The 19,051-nt window shown below is 41.3% G+C and overlaps 1 protein-coding gene across 6 annotated transcripts in view; it reads right to left on the bottom strand.

Annotated features, from left to right (window-relative positions):
- BACH2 (BTB domain and CNC homolog 2) overlaps positions 1-19,051 on the bottom strand; it is a 374,289-nt gene that overhangs the window by 84,113 nt on the left and 271,125 nt on the right. For 5 of the 6 annotated variants that reach the window (XM_082475207.1, XM_082475211.1, XM_082475208.1 and 2 more), the window contains exon 4: positions 14,968-15,222. In XM_082475207.1, the coding sequence (XP_082331333.1) occupies positions 14,968-15,210 (243 nt within the window). In that variant the 5' untranslated portion in view covers positions 15,211-15,222. Of the gene's footprint in view, positions 1-14,967; positions 15,239-19,051 lie in introns of those variants that run through there. The other variant, XM_082475212.1, reaches the window with a different exon arrangement.

Below are 19,051 nucleotides of genomic sequence, written 5' to 3'. Positions count from 1 at the left end.
CTTGTTTTTGTAATCATTGGTTTTCCTCTAACTGGAAGTTATATCTAAAGGCTTTATGAGGTCAAGTTACACACGGAACACATCACTGGGGAGAGTGTCTATTTCATGAATATCATCAGAAGATATCTAACACCTAGGTGACTCACCAGGAGTGATGCTCAGGCTGACCCCTGCCTGGGTTTGTGGGTAGACAGTGTGTGTGTTGTTACTTTGTGTCTGTGTGTGTTGCTTAGCTACTATAGTAAATTAGTCCAGCAAACATTCATCATAATGGTTTTAACCGTAAGTGATCACCTTTGCCTGAATCTGTTCCTGGCACTTTAAAGTATGTGGCACTGGATTACAAATACCCTTGAGGTATTTTTAGAGGCTTTGTCCTCCAGAAATTTAGTATCTCCTTGAAGGTCCTTGTATCCATCTGTGCCAAGTAAGGCATGATGCTCACAATATCACCTGGAAGGCATACTCTTTAAAAGGTAATTTAGGGAGCACCTCTATATGTATCCTCAGTCTGATAAATTGTTGGGGCTTAAATATTTCCCAAATAAATGAAAGTCACCTTAAAACCAGCCATCCAGAGTAGACTTCATTCTTAGAGGAACCAGCAATGGGAGTTTAAGTATAGGAGCTCAATGTCAGCCCCCGACCTTTCTTCTCTTCTCTTTTCTGAAAGGGATCGGCAATTCCTGGTGGTCTCAGTCACCACCTATGGGCCCGTGTTCCTCACATCTGTATCTTCAGCTTTGCACTCGCGGTGCCTTGGGAACTTATAAAGCACTATAGATATATATCAAGGCTGGATGGCCTCTTTTCCCACTGGTGAGTCCCACACTCAGTCTTTGGCATCTCCCAGCTCTTCACCAGGCACATAACCTCCAGCAGCTCATGCTGGGAGCAGGGTGAGCTTCATGGCTGTGCCCTCTGTCTGGAGTAGTTTGTTGTCCCATCCGTCCAACATTCCATCGCTAGACAGTTAGTCCTTAAATGCTTTTTCATCCTGTCACTTTTTGGCTCACAACGTTTCCGTGAATTCCTATTGCTTACTCCATCAAGATTAAATTCTTTGGTCTAAACCTTATTTTTTCCTAGGAAGGCTCCATGTAATCTGACCATATTTTGAATTATTTCCCCAAATCTACTCTTTGTGCTAATCAGAGCTGGCTCCTCAAGGCCCTGTGACTGCTTCTTTTGGGGCCTTTGTCGTGCCAGTGTCTTTTCCTGGAGGCTCTCTCCCCACTTGTTCCCTAAGAAAGTCTGATCAATCCGGTGAGTGTTAGTTTCAGGTGGTTTTAGGAGATGGAAGGAAAATCCTGTCCTCCCCCAGATCAGAACCTCTGTGGCACAAACAATGGCTAACACATAACATGGCATCTACAGCAAATGCTCTTGAATTGTTTACACCTTTGATTTCTATGGTTTGTCCTGATTCTTCAACTATATTGTAAGCTCCTTGGAGGAGATGGTTCTGTCTTAAATTTCTAAGTTAACCCCCCAAAAGAAATGATCTAGAAAAGGGTCATGTGTTCCATTCCTCTGCTTCTATGAAGTGCTGTACTTAAGCCATCTTGTCCTTTGACCCCTTTGTCCTTTTTTTTTTTTAAGATTTTTTTGATGTGGACCATTTTTAAAGTCTTTACTGAATTTGTTACAATATTGCTTCTGTTTTACAATATTGCTTCTGCTTGTTTATTTTGGCTGCGAGGCATGTGGGATCTTAGCTCCCCGACCAGGGATCGACCCCGCACCCCCTGCATTGGAAGGCGAAGTCTTAACCACTGGACCGCCAAGGAAGTCTCTTGACCCCTTTGTCCTTTAAACACACACACACATCCCTCCTCTGAAGGTAATTCTGTGTTTGTTTCTACCCTACCGCAGTGTCTAGCATCTTGCACTGTTATCAAATTCTCCTTTAATAGAGCTGAAATCCCCCCCACGTAGCCAGGATACTATTTCTTCTGTTAGCAAGTAAGAATATCTGGTTGACATCTACTGTAACAGCCTCAAACAGGAGGCATGGAGAAACTTCGTTAAACAGAACTTTGAAAGGTCATCGCATTTCCGTGAATATCTTGCAAATCTGATGGATTTAAGTCACCCCCCCCAAAATCCCCAGAGTTACAAAAGGTGTGCTTCAAACATCTTCTCTTAGAATCCTGCATATTTCTTACCCCCAAATTTTGGTGGTCCACATTTTTAATCTTTCCACCTTCCTATTTGTAGGGTACAATTTAATTCCTGGGCTACAACAGCTCTACTTGGCAGAAAGAATATTCGCACATAGTCTAAGGTGTTCACTGGAAGGAAGAATGACATCAAATAGGAAAACGTCTCCCGTGGTACAAGAGTGCTCATCTTTACATGGCAACACCCTTGAGCATCCTATCTTTCAGCAGACATTTTCCTGGCCTTTTAGGAACTTTCCTGTTTTTCCCACCCTTCTCTTTTAGTAACTAATAAGACAAGAATAATAGATAAGTTGTGAGGTGTCAGAGGGTCTCTCTGGACAGATCTTTGAGGTGATCTTCACACATAACTCCACTCCAACCCGTATCACTCAACATGGCTTGGAACACACGCTTGTGGCTACTGCACTCTGAGACCTGCCCCGTTCTATTCAATTCTGGTTACAGATACCGCCTCTGCAAATAACATCACCCGTACACTACTTTTAGGAAGAATAATCTGTCATTTGATTTTGTATGTAGAGAATTAAAAAAAATAAAGAAATCAAGAGAACAAAAATGAAGACTTAGAAATAAAGAATTGGGAAAAATTGAGTGGCAATGACAAGTAATACTATCCTTTATACAGCAGAAGACAAAATGAAATAGTTGTGACTTCAACCAGCTGGAGGTCTGTCATTGTGACCTTCTGTATCCTTCCTTTGATTTTCTTCTAAACGCAGGAATCTTTCATTGGCTAAATCCCAGCATTTTTTTTTCCATCCCCGGGCCAACTTTTTGGCTTGCTTGGGAACAGCTGCCAGTATTTCTGCTGCCAATCAGTCCAAAAATGTGCTCACATTGGAGGCCTGGCTCCATCCCACCCAGGGTGCTGAATGCACTCACTTTTTCACACACAGCCTTTGCCAGGCTGCACACAGAAGTCCAGCTCAGACAGTACAGCTCACTGCATCACCAGCGAGCTTGGAAGAGGTGCCACTGTCAGTGAGAGAGACTGTCAACATATTTGAGGGGTCTAGGGCAAAGTGAAACAAACATCTTACTATATGCACCAAGTTAATGGGAAAAAGAACACTTCTGAAATATCAGGAAACCAAGTGCGGCTGTTTAATTGCCCCACTCCTGAAAGCAAAACCAACCCAACCCTTTGTCCAGCCTGTGATCTGGTTAAGAAACCAAACAAACAAGAAAATAAACAGGAAGTTATTAACTGATGAGTGCCAACAGCTATTTTACTTTCTTTGTGCTTCTAAGAACAGCCTTTCCTACCGACAACCACACACCACCCCAACGCCTGGATATGATCCCTTTTATTAAGGAATTCCTGAATCAATTTCCTGGTTTACAGCTTGTTCAACCAAGATTCCAGGTGTTCTCACCAGAAGAAGGGTCCCTTTCAAAAGCTGTCTGCTTGTGTAGAACTGCACACCCACCAGAAATGTCACGGACACCCCAACAATAGAGCTGAAACCTGAAGCAGTCTGGGGACATTCCAAGTTTTTGAATGGAATGTGAATCCATTAGGATGATTAGGTAACTCTACTGATATCCTCCCATTTGTGCTCAGTGTTAAGAGCTGCCAAAGAAAAGACAGAATCAAAACTGACTCTTGGATTCCAACTCTTGAGTATTTTGGTACGGAAACTGTATTTTCCTGTAACTCATTTAAAAAAACACCCCTTGCTTTCACTGTGTAATTGCAATCTCAGTTTTCAGGAAGCAAAGAGAAATGAGATCTATAATCAATGTTTCTCTTCTGTTCGGCTTTCAGCCTAAATGGTCTTGCTCTTTTATTGGCAAAGTAGGGCAGGTAATAACAGTGAACAAGAAACCTATTCTAAGAAGCACTGGCTCAAGGGAAGTACCACTCCATCACGAGTGACTCAACCATGAACTCAAGAGTGATTACTCTGCATCGATAAAGTCATGCTAATTGGACAATGGCTTGCTGCCAGCTCATGTTGGCATGACCTACAATACCCTTGGCTGACAGCCATTATGTCCATCATACCTTTATTTTTTTTTATTTTTAATTTTTTTGGTAATCTGGATGGGACATGGAAATAATTTTTTAAAAACCCTCCCAAGTGCTATTTAACTTATCATGAATTAAAAGTTTAATTAAGTACCCTGTTAAAGGCCTGGGTTCTATGATTAAATATGACAAAAATAATATGTATGATTCCTGATCAAGTGAGGAACTTTACAGCTCTGAACTCTGTCTCTAAATCTATTACTGATTTCAATTGAAATAGCTAAGTGATTCCATAACAGAGCAAAGCAAGAAACGTAAGGGACATTTAATTCATATATAGAGAAGAGTCTTGAAATGAATAGATACACTGGTACCTACTTTTATAAAATTTAATGCAAACAACTTTACTGTCAAAGGCTTTGTTATGAATCCATTTAAAATTTTTGATTACTGTGGTCATCCTACATTATACAGGGTGAAACAGGTAAAGTGAAAGAAAGCCTTAAAACTGTCTTTGAAATCAGGTCACTTAAAAATAATTCTTCGAAAGGTCTTAGTTTTTGTCCACTCAACTCCTTCTACTATTCCAAAAGAGGAATGCACCTCTGCATAAAGCTCTTTAAATAGGACTTAATGGCCTCAGGATTTAGAAATCTAAGAGGTTTGGAAATAGCTTATATATTTCAGTTTTAAAATCAGCTATTGCTGTGGCTATTTTCACACCAGATTTCCCTCCCTCTGTAGCAGCACCACTGAGCAGCCTTCAGAAATGGAATCACAATAGTATTAGCTCCCCTTTTCACGGCTTTGCTTTATTGCACCCCCATCTGAGGCGGAGGCCCAGATTTCAGGGCTGGAAGTCACCTTTGTGTTACTATAAATAAGTTCTGCCTTTAGGCAGTTCAGACTTATCAGCACGATTCTAGGACTTGAAAACTTCTTACTTGCCGGCAAGTAGTTACCTGGGATACTTTGACTTCTTATTTTTTTGCTTTTTTTTTTTTTCATCTGCTACCAAGTCTCACCAATGCAACTTGGAAACTTGCACCACAGCTTTTAATGAAGAGTCTGAGGTAAGAGCCACTTCATCAGAGAAGGCTGTGCTTTCCTTTTATGGGAATAATAACACCTACTGTTTATATGGCACCATCCTTCCAAGAAGTTTAACTTATCACATTTCATTAATCTGAAGAGCTGCCCTGAAAGGCAAACTGGTGCCCTGTATTGTTATTCCCTGCATACTCATGTGGAAATTGAGATCATTAAATAATAATAATTTTTTTCAAGATCCTTCTGAAATCGTTACATAGCAATGATCTGCATTTTCTACAATCTGTCTATGTTCTAGGTTATCAAATAGCCCAGTGGTTCTACAGCTCTTGAACTGTCATCTCCGATGAACTCTAAGACCATATGCGAAAAGTCAGGGAGGATTTACAAACAAAGATAAGACAAGTGAGCTCATGCCTCTTCTGAAGTCAGATGATTCTCTCCTTTCCAGACCAATCTGCCTCCCATCTCCCTGGTCTTTCCCTACCTCTCAATCCAAACGTCTCTCCTCTCGTTCTGACCTGCAGGATTTTTTTTCTCTCCCTCCAGCAGGAACCTAGAAAAGTTCCAAGACCATCAACCTGCAGCACAGGCTAGGTCTCCAGAGATCATCCAGTTCAACTCCATCAATGTCCAGAAGGATGAGCATTGTTGAGCTGAGTTGGCCCACTTGCTCAGGAGATCCTGTCCTCTCTCAAGTCCTCAAGAGTACTCTTTTAGCGACTGGCCTTCTGTCTGCCATATCAGCAAGTTTTCTGTCTCTTTTGGAACTTTCCCATCCGCTCAAGTATGAGTCAGGATGGGCTTTGCTGTGCAAACAAATAAACACCAAGTCTTAATGGCCTAACATGAAGGTTAAGTCCTCATTCATGTCATAGTCTGATGCGAGTCAGATGGCTCTCTTCCAACAGTGACTCAAGAATCTGGGTTGTATGATAAACTGACTCCTTTTTTACTCATGTAGGCACTGTAAGTTTCTACAAACCCTTTTGCTATTAATACAGAAGTATATAAGAGCAGTAATGATATTCACACTTGAACTCAATGATCTTAAACTATTTCCCCCATTATTTCTTAAATAAATGATAAAACAGAAGCTAAAAACACTAAATAACCCTAAATGCTAAAATATGTTCACTAGCTATGTTTAAAAAATAAATGTTCGACAAAGAGAATAAGGTAAATTATGGTATGATTATGCAGTTGAATAGTCTGATTATTAAAACTGCAATTGCAAAGATTATGCATGGAATGGAATATGAGTTGACACGGGAAGATTATATGATATTCTGATGTTAACTAATAAAATGCAATATATAATCTTGCAATTCTATGACTGCAGCCATTTAAAATGTGTATACATAAAGAGAATATTGGAAGGAAACAGGCAAAAATGGAATTAATTGTGTTTCAGCTGGATTAGTGTTTAAGTTTTTTTTAAACTGATTGGTTGTTTTAAAATTTATTTTTGGAAAGTAAGATGTAAAATAAAATAAAACATAAATCTCTAAAAAAAAAAAAAGAATCTGGGTTTTGGTTCCAGCACCTAGGAGTTCTCTGACACCAGTTCAATGGATGTGAAAGAACACCAAGAACTCACACTTACTTTTAACTGCCTCGGGCTAGAAGTGACACATGACTCTCACTCAATGTTTTATTGGTTAGATATAGTTACCCAGCAAACCTGATTGTAAATGTGGTCTTCCTGTGTGTGCAGGAAAGAGAGGAAAATTGGATATGAGTGAATATTGATCATCTTTAACATCGAGGGCAAGTGTGCTGGAATTTCTTCCTACTTAGAAAAGAAGCCCAAAGGAAACCTCTTTTGACTCTATTTCCCTCCAGTTACTGGCTCACCTCTTTGCTCCCTTTAACTCAAAAGGCCTCAAAAATGTAGCCTACATGAGCTTCTTCAAATCCTTCCCTCTCCCTTCTCTCTAGAACACAGCCCAATTGGTTTTTGCTCCTATTGCTTTCCCAAAGTGCTCAATGAAATCACGAATGGTTTCCAAATTGCTGGATGGTCAGTTTTCAGCCTTCACCTTAGCTTCCTATCACCATCATTTGACATTGTTGATTACTCTCTCCACCTTTCTTTACCTGGCTTCCAACACACTAAACTCTTTTTTGCTTTTCCTTCGACTTCAATAGTTACTCTTTCTTGGTTTACCCTGCTGCCTCATCTTTTTCTCCCTGACCCCTTAGTTCTGAAAAGACCCAAGGATCAATCCTAAGACCTCTCTCTCTTTTTGTTTTTTCTGTTCACACTTATTCACTTGGTATTTGTATCTGGTCTTGGAGCTTTCAATATCCCCAGTACTCTGGTATTAAAACTTCTATCTCCAGGCTAGATTTCTCCCATGAATTTCAGCCATGTACATCCTACTGTGTAGTAGACATCTCTACTTCGATGCTAACACGCTTCTCAAACTTAACATGTACAAAATAGAACTCCTAATCCTGCCCCACTCCCACCACCTGAAACCTATTTCCCTCACTCTTCACCAATCCCAGCTAACAGCAACTCCATCCTTCCAACAGCTTAGGCCCTAAACCTTGGAGTTATCCTTAACTCTTCTCTTTCTCTTCCATCCTACATCCAATCTATAAGATAATCCCATAAGTTCTACCTTCAAAATATTACCAGAGGGAATTCCCTGGTGGTCCAGTGGTTAGGACCCGACACTTCCACTGCAGGGGGCCCGGGTTTGATCCCTGGTCGGGGAATTAAGATCCCGCAAGCCGCACAGCCAAACAAACAGAAGTTTGCAAACTTAAAAAAAAATATTACCAGAATCTGACACTGATCGCCGCTGCACTGCTATCACCCTGGTCCAGGCCATCAGATCATGCCTGGTTTGTTGCCTCAGCATCTTAACTGTTTTCCCTGCTTCTGCCCCTGCCCTCTTTCAATCTATTTTCACACAGCAGTCAAAATTATCTTCTCCTGGGAAAACCTCCAATGGCCTCCTAGCTCATTCCAAGGAAAGGTAATGTATCCAAAAGGTGCACAGCCTTGCCCTGACACTTCTCTGACGTGCTGCCTCCTATCGACCTTTTGCTCATGTTGCTACCGTGTGTCAAACAGGCCAGGTCCACTCCATCCCCAGGGCCTTTTCCCTGCTATTCCTTCCACTTAGATCACTCTACCCCCACATGTCAACATGGTTGTCTCTCTCACCTCCTTCAGGTCTTTCTACAAAAGTCAACCCCAAAACAGGTCTTTCTTGACCACCCTAGTTAAAACTGCCATACCTGAACCCTGACGTTCCTTAACCCCCTTCCCTGTTTTATTTTCCTCAATGGCATCTAACAAAGTCCATGTTATATTTATTTATTTTCTGTCTCTCCTTCTCCCCCACTGGAATGTAAGGTCTGTTTTGTTCACTAGGTTCACCCAGCACCTAGAACAGCGCGTCCTGGTACAGCCTTTGATAAATATTTGCGGAATGAATGAATAAGTGAACGAACGAAGCAACAGAAGCTCAAAGAGATCGACCGGCTTGCTCAAGGCCCCATATGCAGTTAGTGCCAAGGTCCCGATTATGGTCTTCCCAGCCTCTCATGGCTGATGCTCCTCAGTTCCTAAAATTGACCTGTTCTTCTGAGTTTTGTCTAGGTGATAAATGGGGGGGTGCTAAAGGGTTGGCTCTGTGCTTTGGGGTGGGGGAGTGCTTTGCACTTCTTATCCTGGTCATGCCACTTCCCAGAGACCTCACCCCCTGCTTCCCGCCAAACCTTCCCTCCCCCTAGAGTCACACTCAGGCTCAGAAAGCTCTGGGCATCCTGTGCTGTAGCGTTGAGTACTTTCTGTAGTATGACATCCTGAAAGGACTGTCCAAAGACAGTCATGACTGTCTTATTGCTTCTTTAAAAAACTGGGCCTAAGCCATTCCAGAGACATTAACAGCTTTCATAGCCTCTAAAAACTTTCAGACAAAAAGATTCCATAATTTCCTTGCTGGCCTCTGTGCTCCTCAGTACTACGGCAGGAACATTCTTTACTATACCCTGTGGTGGAGACTTCACAACAAATGCTGTGTTTCCAGAGTCCCTCTGGGTCAGTTTTCCCTTTTGTTTAGCACTACAAAAACAAGATTTGTCACAAAATGTTGGAAGAGAGAGAGAAAGAGAAAGATAGAGGGGAAGCAAAAGATAGAGATAGTGAGTGAGCAGAAGTCTGAAATATATTTTTACCTCTGAAAGCATAAGTTCCGCCTAAGGGGCCATACCTCTATCCTACAGCCATTCCCTGCGTGAACCCTTCCCCTTCTCTACAGAGTGAGGGGACCCGGAAAACAAGCCCAAAGAAAGGTGCCGGAGGCTTGGCAATAAGCTCTCCCTCTTGTTTGTTTATTTATTTATGACAAATAAAAATTGTATGTATTTAAGGTATACAATGCAATGTTTTGACATATGTGTACCCTGTGAAATTATTACCATTATAAACAAAATAGCATATCCGTCACATCCCATAGTTATCCTTTGTGTGTGTGGTGAGAACTCTTGAGATCTACTCTCTTAGCGAATTTCGAGTACATATTACATTATTATTATTTTTTTAAATATAAATTTATTTATTTTTGGCTGCGTTGCGTCTTCGTTGCTGCGCGGGGCTTTCTCTAGTTGCGGCAAGCGGGGGCTGCTCTTCGTTGCGGTGAGCGGGCTTCTCATTGCGGTGGCTTCTCTTGTTGCAGAGCACGGGCTCTAGGCGCGCGGGCTTCAGTAGTTGTGGAGCGTGGGCTCAGTAGCTGTGGCTTGCGGGCTCTAGAGCGCAGGCTCAGTAGTTATGGCGCATGGGCTCAGTAGTTGCGGCTCTCAGGCTCTAGAGCGTAGGCTCAGTAGTTGTGGCGCACGGGCTTAGTTGCTCCACGGCATGTGGGATCTTCCCGGACCACGGCTCGAACCCGTGTCCCCTGCATTGGCAGGCGGATTCTTAACCCTGGCAGATTCCCACCAGGGAAGTCCCCATAATACGTTATTATTAACGTTATTATTAACTACACTCACCATGCTGTACATTAGGTCTCCAGAACTTATTCATCTTATAATGGAAAGTTTGTACCCTTTGATCAATATCTCTCCTTTTGCCCTACCCTCCAGATTCTGGTAACCACCATTCTATTCTGTTACTATGAGTTTGACTTTTTTTCCTTAGATGCCACAAATAAGTGAGAATGTGCAATATTTGTCTTTCTCTGTCTGGTTTATTTGACTTAGCATAATTTCCTCCAGGTTTATCCGTGTTGCTGCAAATAGCAGGATTTCCTTCTTTTTTTAAAGGCTGAATAATATTCACTTGTGTGTATGTATGTGTGTGTTTATATACAGACCACGTCTTCTTTATCCATTCATCTGCTGACGGACACTTAGGTTGTTTCCATGTCTTGGCAATTGTGAATAATGCTGCAATGAACATGGGAGTGCAGGTATCTCTTTGAGATAGTGATTTTATTTCCTTTGGATATAGACTCAGAAGTGGGATTGCTGGATCGTATGGTAGCTCAATTTTTAATTTTTTGAGGAACCTCCATATTGTTTTCCGCAGTGGCTCTACATTCCTACCACAGTGCACAAGGGTTCCCTTTTCTCCACATCCTGGCCAACACTTGTACCTTTTGACTTTCTGATAATAGACCTTGGCAATAACCTCCTTTCAGCCACTCTTCCCTAGCATTCTGGGTGAGAGTCGACCAGCTCATCAGAAAGGGGTTGATGGGCAAAGCTGCACCCCTTTCCTGCCCTCTGTACTTGACACACCATAACCTTAACATCATGCTTGTGATGCCACTTCCAGCAATGGCCGGCATCCAGCCTAAGCGGTCTTTATGACCACAGCCGAGGAGGTGCTCATTGAGGCAGCTTGAATCCGAAGGAGCAGAGCAGGAAGGGCCTTGCCACGCTTGGTACACGACCCACTTTCTCTTCATCTCTTAACACGAAATACACTTGCTATTACAAACCAAATGACCTGTTTCATCAGTGAACAGAAGTACTAAGGACAATGCCTTATCTCCTGCTATTTGCTGACATACATTCCTAGATGTGCTTTTCCATGAGGAACCAACGCTCAAGTCACAGAAATCCTAGGGACAATCTGTCATGCCAGTTTAGGAAAAGAAAAAAAAAAGCAAGACAATTCCATGACTCCTTGACTTCCAGGAGGAGGCCTCTATTTTTGCCTCTCCCGTTTTCAGCTGAGAGGCTACACCGGGACTCTGGTCGGCTCTACTCTGTGGGTAACGGCGTTGCCCACCGGGAGTCAGGGCGTGGGGCTAGAACTGCACGAGTGGACAGTGGGTGCAGGCTGGGGCCGGCTTTGGCCTAAACTGACAGAGCAGGGGAGCAAAAAGGGCAGCGGTTTGTATCCGGAAGTTTCCTAGTCCAAAGACAGAGCTTTCAGGGACTTTCCTGATGGTCCAGTGGCTAAAGCTCCGTGCTCCCAAGGCAGGGGGCCCGGGTTCGATCCCTAGTCAGGGAACTAGATCCCACATGCATGCCGCAACTAAGAGTTCGCATGCTGCAACGGAGGAGCCCGTGTGCCGCAACGAAGATCCCACACGCGCAACTAAGACCCAGCACAGCCAAATTAATAAATAAATATTAAAAAAAGAAACATAACCCAGAGACGGAGCTTTCAGACTCAGCCATGCCGGCCCCTGTGAAGCTCAGCAGTTGGCCGGGCAGGGAGCGCAGAGGCGAGCCAAGAGTGAGCAAGGCTGGGACCGGGCCAGAAGGTGATTTGAATTCGTGATGGATTATGATGAAGTTTAAAGATTTCCAAGGAGCTAATCAAATGCTTTTTCTTACATCATATGAACCAAATGCCAGTGAGTTCCAAGCAGCTACTTTCCAAGGTAGTGTTTGGGATGTTTGTTTATTCACCACTTAATTCAAATTCTATGAAGTCATTCACTGAGCTAAGTGGGACAGCATCTGAGAGCCTGCAAGGACCTTTCAGTGTGCACACAGCAAGGAGAGAAAACAATGCCCAGCGCCTGGGGCCCCAGGAGGGGCCTCTGAACAGAGGCAGAGGCTCCTGGAAGGAGGCCTCAGAAACAGTTACAGACCCACAAAGGAAAATGCCACATGGGGGTTGGCCTGCATGCCCATCAGCAGGATGACTGGAGCTGGGTTACTGACAATACGAATTCACGTTTCACAGGAAAAAAAAAAAAAAGTGTCTAGTTATATCTGAAGGTTTCAGGTATATGAAGAACCAGAATGTTTTAATTATTTGGAAATGCAGATGATGTAGGAAAAGAAATCATTTTACACAACTAGAAAGAAAATCAACACTTAGCAAATTCTCACTTAACTGGAACACTAACAATCAAAAGGTCAAATAGCAGATTTTTGTGTGGCATCTACACACTCTTAACTTCAAAGAGTGCCCAGTGCCAAGGAAATAAGTGATTATCAGGGATTTGATCTAAAAAGAAATTTTTAGGTTAGGTTTTACTGCCTTGGTATTGTATTATGATAAATAATTTAAGGACTTCAGCATTTTAGGGGTTTTTACAGGTAAGAACTGTGGCTCAGAGAGGTTAAGTGACTAGATCAGGATCACAGAGCTAACTGGGGGCAGGCCAGCGTTTACGGCACAAGGTCCAGGGAGTCTCCAGATGGGGACCGCAGTCATGCAAGAGAGACTAAATTACATAAATTATGGTTTTCATTTGTAAATATATTTTAACGTAATCTCTTTTTTTTGTAAATTAGTAAAAAACATATATGAGGTGACTCTCAAACAGATACAGATAATAAATTAACTGTAAACTCCACCCCCTCCCTAAAACCATTCTGGATAATTGGAAGTTTGTCAGATATTTTCAGAGAATTCTAGAGTTAAAGTAAATTCAAAGGCGCGCTTGCTGCCCCTCAAGAGAAGAAGAAAGAGTCTTATATTTGACGAACGCCAACCAGTTTAAACGTAGTCTTTTATATTTATCCTCTCACCTAATGACGGGTTAAGTATTTGCCCATTAATGCAGCTCAGGATCAACAGTCACACCACAGCTGCCATTTCTTGGCCTTCCCACATCACTTGGTACATAAGCATCCCTCCCTCCTCCAGCCCCAATTACATTATCTTCAACTGGTTTGTCCTTTTGTTTCTAGTATTAGGATCTTTCTAGTTATCTACTTGACAGTGGTGTGAGGAGTAGTAATGGAGCCCTTCACCTGGGTACATAACAAAGAATATTCATGTGAAACTGCCTATGTAGCCCTCACTTTGCCACTTTCCTGCTCTGCAGGGGTAACAGCAGACATTTCTTAACAGGGGACTGGACCTAGTGACCCCTCTGACCCCCTGTCTATTTTTGTCTTTGTTTTTTTTTGGGGGGTATAGATGGATTTTTTAAAATTGAAGAATAGTTGATTTACAATGTTGCAGGTGAACAGCAAAGTGATTCAGTTATATTTATGAATATATATTGATATATATATATTCTTTTTCAGATTTTTTTCCATTATAGGTTCAATACAAGATATTGAATCTAGTTCCCTGTGCAAATAATGTTGTCTTAAAAGTCTATTTTGACTGGTATCAATAAAGCTACCCTAGCTTCCTTGTTGTTTATTTTATATACAGTAGTGTGTATGTCTATTTGTTTTTTATGTTGAACTTGAATGTCTTTCTGTGGAGCAGCTGCTTGCCCCACCACGTCCTACTTCTCATACACAACCTGCTTTACTCATTTATATGATTTGCCAGGCCTCTGGAGACACTGGATCTGGGACCCCTGAGACTTAATGCTACTTGTGCCCATTAGCACCTCCCTCAGGGTGACCGGGTCTTTGGTTTCTCCTAGGGGTGCTGTGAAGAGCTGCTCTGTGGATCACGGCACAACTCTGGGTCTCTCTTCACATAGACTACGAACATGAGTTGTACCCTTGAGAGTTGTGCAGTGCACAGCCTGCACAACTGTCAGTGGCAGCCCTGGTGTTGTAGACCGTGCTGGGGCACAGGGAATGATTCTGGCCTTGAACACAAAGCCTAAGGCTGCTCAGTGTTACCCTTAGTCCCACAAAAATGAAGGGGAATCAGGATAATAGAAAAAGAGTAACTGTATAGACAGTTCAAAGGGGTGGCTAATTTAATGGTTTGTCGGCATGAAGCCCATCCTTTGAGTTCTGGCAGCTCAAACCATCCAACTGTATGTCATCTCTGGACAGAACAAGTCCAGCTACTAGTGTCCCCAAAGTACAGAAGTGACTGGACTCCCTGAAGTAATTAAGAAACCTGAGTAGGGTATTTTCAACGATGGTGAGAAAAGCAAGTTTACACTTCTTAGAATCTTACTATATTAACTGTGAAAATGACTGCCTGCTTTTACTCCTCCCCCTGGGCAAGGAAGGTGCTGTGAATACTTTCATTCTTTTACTCTCAACGGAAATCAAGTGTTGCTTCAACCATTTGAAAGAGAAAAATCATAGCAACAGTCCCAGTGATTGAGATCCCACATGTAGGACTGTACTAAACTTTGGGCAAACTACTCAAAACCCGAAGAGTCAGTGAACTAGAAACTAGGTGGGGCTGTGAGGCACAGGTGAGGTTCAGATTCATGCCTCTGAGACGTGAAATGCATCCAATAGAAACTGGCTCTGCCGCAAACCTAACGCGTGGGTGACTTGATCATCAGCCCCCGAGCAGGGATGTGGCACAGGTCCTACCTTCCAGGTCCTCCTCAGCCAACTGTCTCCAAGTCAACAAACCTCCATTAGCAACTGCACGAACAAACCAAACTACTGTACCTCCTCAGGCAAGCTGACCACCAAGTCATTTCTCGTCTGTCCAACCAGCGCCTGCCAGAAGTATTCACTGCATGCGGCCAGCACAGCTCGGTGGGCCCGGAACTCCTTCCTCTCCACGATCAGAGTCACGTCACAGAGAATATCCTTTTTGCGCTGGTCATTGAGGCCCAGGAGGATGTTGGTGCAGTGGACTGTGGACTCATACACATACATGGGGGAGTCAGGCTTCTCATCCACAGACATGCCGTTCACACCCTGAAAGAAAGCAAGCAAGCCTGGGTCATCACGGCTCCCTGAGTCAGAGAGACACGGTGAGAAAGGATGCTGAGCGCCTGGGCGTCACCGCCCTGAGCCAGGGCGAAAGACGCAGAACTGCCCGTCAGCATCTTACGCGCAGTTAGCACTGTGAGCTCAGAAAACATCTGGAAGGTTGTGTTCTGTGGCTGACTTCTCTCCTTTCCTCTTACTGAGTCCTTTTACCACGCGGAAACAAAGCCAGGTCTTTTAATGGAACACCCAAAACATTCAAAACGCATACCTACTTTAAAACTTGGTAGTTTTAATTTTGTTAGTGGACTGAAAGGGAACTTTCACACATACAGAGTCCCAGTGCAAAGTATTAACTGAGCTTTGTGTTAAGAGGAAATGACTCATTCTGAAGTATTGGCAGTGCTGCCTGGATGAAGCACGTGTAAGTTCCTAGGCTGAAATTTGGCTAAGATGCCAAGCAGAGTAAATATCTAATCACAATACGTAATTTAACAGGGGAACTAAACGGAATGTGTATGAAGGAGTGGATGTAGCCAGCTATCTAGCGCAATTGCCCTCCGCCACTTCAAGACAAAGCATGGCCACCATGATGCTACTGTTGTCATGAAAGGCTCTTAAAAAGAAGTGGAAGTGTGCTGCTGTTATCCCAGCAGACTGGATGTACATCCTCTTTAAGGAAACACAATATATTGCATCAGGAGTCAAAAAAACAGATGTATTCAACAGTGAAGATTACTTTTACGAAAGGGTTCTTTGCTTTAAAAAGTGTCCACTGATGTATTGATATTTAAAAAAAAAAATCTAATTAACTTACACAACAGTTTTCCAGTAATATTTACACAAGTATGAATTCCAACAGTGAGTCTTACTTTCTTTTTGCTTTATTATTATTTATTTTTTAAAAGAGTTTTAACATACAATAAACTGCATATACTTAACACTGTGCAACTTGATATGTTTTGGCATATATATGCCAACAGTGAAACCATCATCACAATCAAGACGATGAACATATCCTTCACCACCAAAAGTCTCTTTTATGTCCCTTAACAATCTCTCCCTTGCACCTCTCCATTCATCTATTGATGGATATTTGGGTATTTCCCAGTTTTTGGTTATTACAAATAAAGCTGCTATGGATTAGTGTATAAATCTCTGTATGAACAAATGCTTTCACTTGTCTTGTGTAAACACCTAGATATAGAATGGATGGATCATTTGGTATGTGTAAGTCTAACTTTTAAAGAAATGGCCCTGTTTTCTAAAGCAGTTGTGCCATTTCACATTTTCAATGGCAGTGTATGAGAGTCCAGTTCCTGCCCATCCTTGTCACCACGTGGTATGGTCAATCTTTCTAATTTTGGCCATTCTAATAGGTACACTGTGGAATCTCTTTGTGTTTTCAACTTGCTTTTCTCTAGTGACTGAAGATATTGAGAATCTTTCATGTGCTTATTTGCCATCTATTTATCTTCTCTGGAGAGGTAGATTCTTTGCCCGTTTTATACTGGTTTTTTTCCTTACTATTGAGTTTTGAAAGTTCCTTAATATACTTAATAAAAGTCCTTTATCAGATATGTGATTTGCAAATGTTTTCTCCAAGTCTGTAGCTTGTCATTTTATTCTCTTAGCAGTGTTTTTCAAAAAGCAGAAAGTGTTCATGTGATGAAGTCCAGTTGAGCAATTTTTTCTTTAATGGATCATGCTTTTGGTGTCATATCTAAAAAAATCTTTGTACAAACCAAGGTCACATCTTTTGTCAGATTTATAACTAGATATAAATATTTTTAATGCAATTATAAATGGTTTTGTTTTTAACTTAAATTTCTGATTTTTCATTGCTAGCATATAGAAATATAACTGATTTTTGTATTGATCTTGTATCCTGCAACTTTGCCTAACTTGCTTATTCGTTCCCATAGCCTTTTTTTTGGGGGGGTGGGGTGGGAGGTAGATTCCACAGACTTTCTATATAGAAGATAATACTGTCTGTAAATGAAGAAATTTTACTTCTTTTCCAATCTGCATGATTTCAATGTCTTTTTCTTGCCTTACTGCATTGTCTAGAACCTCCAGTACAATGCTGAGTATAAATGGTAAGAGCAAACATTCTCCCCTTGTTCCCAGAGTTATGGGGAACATATTGAGCTTTTCACTGTTATTTATGATGGTAACTATTGGTGTTTCATAGAAGCCCCTATCTAGTTGAGGAAGTTTCTTTGTATTCCTATTTTTCTGGGAGGTTTTTTAATTTGTTTTTCAAATCAGGAATGGATGCTGAATTTTGCCAAGTGCTTTTTCTGCATCTATTGAGATAGTCACATAGTTTTTCTTTTTTAGTATGTTAATAATGTAAATAACATTGATTGATTTTTGAATGTTAAACCAACCTTGTATTTCTAGGATAAACTCCACTTGCTCATGATACATTTGCCCTGTTATACATTGCTGGACTCAGTTTGCTAGCATTTTGTTAAGAATTTTTACATCTATGCTCATGAGGGAGATTAGTCTGTAGTTTTCTTTTCTTATATATTTTAAACCTGGTTTTAGTATTAGGGTAATGCTGGTCTCACAAAATGAGTTTGGAAGGATTTCTTCCTTTTCAATTTTCTAGAAGAGTTTGGGTACAACTGGTTTTTTTCCTTAAATATTTGGTAGAATTTACCTATGAAGTCTTCTGGGCTGGAGCTGTAACTACAAATTCAGTTTTTAAAACAAATTCAGTTTTTAAAATTCTAACTGCCTCCCAAAGGCCCCTCCTTCAAATACCATCACATTAGGGGTTAGGGCTTCATACGACTTTTGGACAGACATAAACATTCAGTCCATAACAACTGGTAATGAATTCTTTCAGTGTTTGTTTCTCTTAAGAAGTCTGTTGACTTCATTTTTGAAGTTATTTTTGTGGGCTATAGATTCTACATTGACAGTTTTGTTTTGTTTCTTTTCCTTTCAGCACTTTGAAAGATGTCTGTCATTGCACTGTCTTTTCATGTGCATGGTTTCCAATGAAAAATCTGCCTCATCCTTACCTTTGTTTCTCTCTACATAATACATCTTCCCCGCTCTAGCTACTTTTCAGATTTTATCTTTATCACTTGTTTTGAGCAATTTGATTATGATGTGGGTTGGTATAGTTTTTTCATGATTCTTGAGCTTCTTAGATGGGTGGTTTTATAGTTTTCATCAAATTTGGAAATATTTTAGCCATTATTTCTTCAAATATTTTTTGCCAAATGTTTTTCCTGTCTCCCCTCCTCTTCTCTTTTGGGGAGCTCAGTTACATATATATTAGACCACCCGAAATTGTCGCACAGCTCACAAATGCTCTGTACATTTTCTATTTTTGCTAGTCTCTTTTTTTTTTTTTCTCTCTGTGTTTCATTTTGGACAGTTTCTATTGCTAGGACTTTAAGTTCACTAATCTTTTCTTATGCAATATGTAATCTGACATTAATTCCTCTCACAGTTAATTTTCAACACACAAATTGTGGCTCTCACCTCTAAAAGTTCAATTTGGGTCTCTTTTGTATCTTTCATGACTCTACTTAAGATATTCAATCATTCCTATAACTTCTTGAACATTTGGAATACAGTTATAATAACTATTTCTGTCTGTTAATTCTAACATCTGTATCAGTTCTGGTTCAGTTTCAATGGATTGCTATTTCTCTTCATTCCTGCTTCTGTGCATGCCTGGAAATTTTTGATTGGATGCCAGATATTGTGAATTTTACCTTGTTGGATGCTTTTATACTAGGACTCAGTTGAGTTATATAGAAACAGTTCAATCCTTCAGGTTTCACCTTTG

The sequence above is a fragment of the Balaenoptera physalus genome (assembly GCF_965194825.1).
Source record: "Balaenoptera physalus genome assembly, chromosome: 9".
Taxonomy (NCBI): Eukaryota; Metazoa; Chordata; class Mammalia; order Artiodactyla; family Balaenopteridae; genus Balaenoptera; species Balaenoptera physalus.
This window is presented reverse-complemented; position numbering and strand designations above follow the sequence as displayed.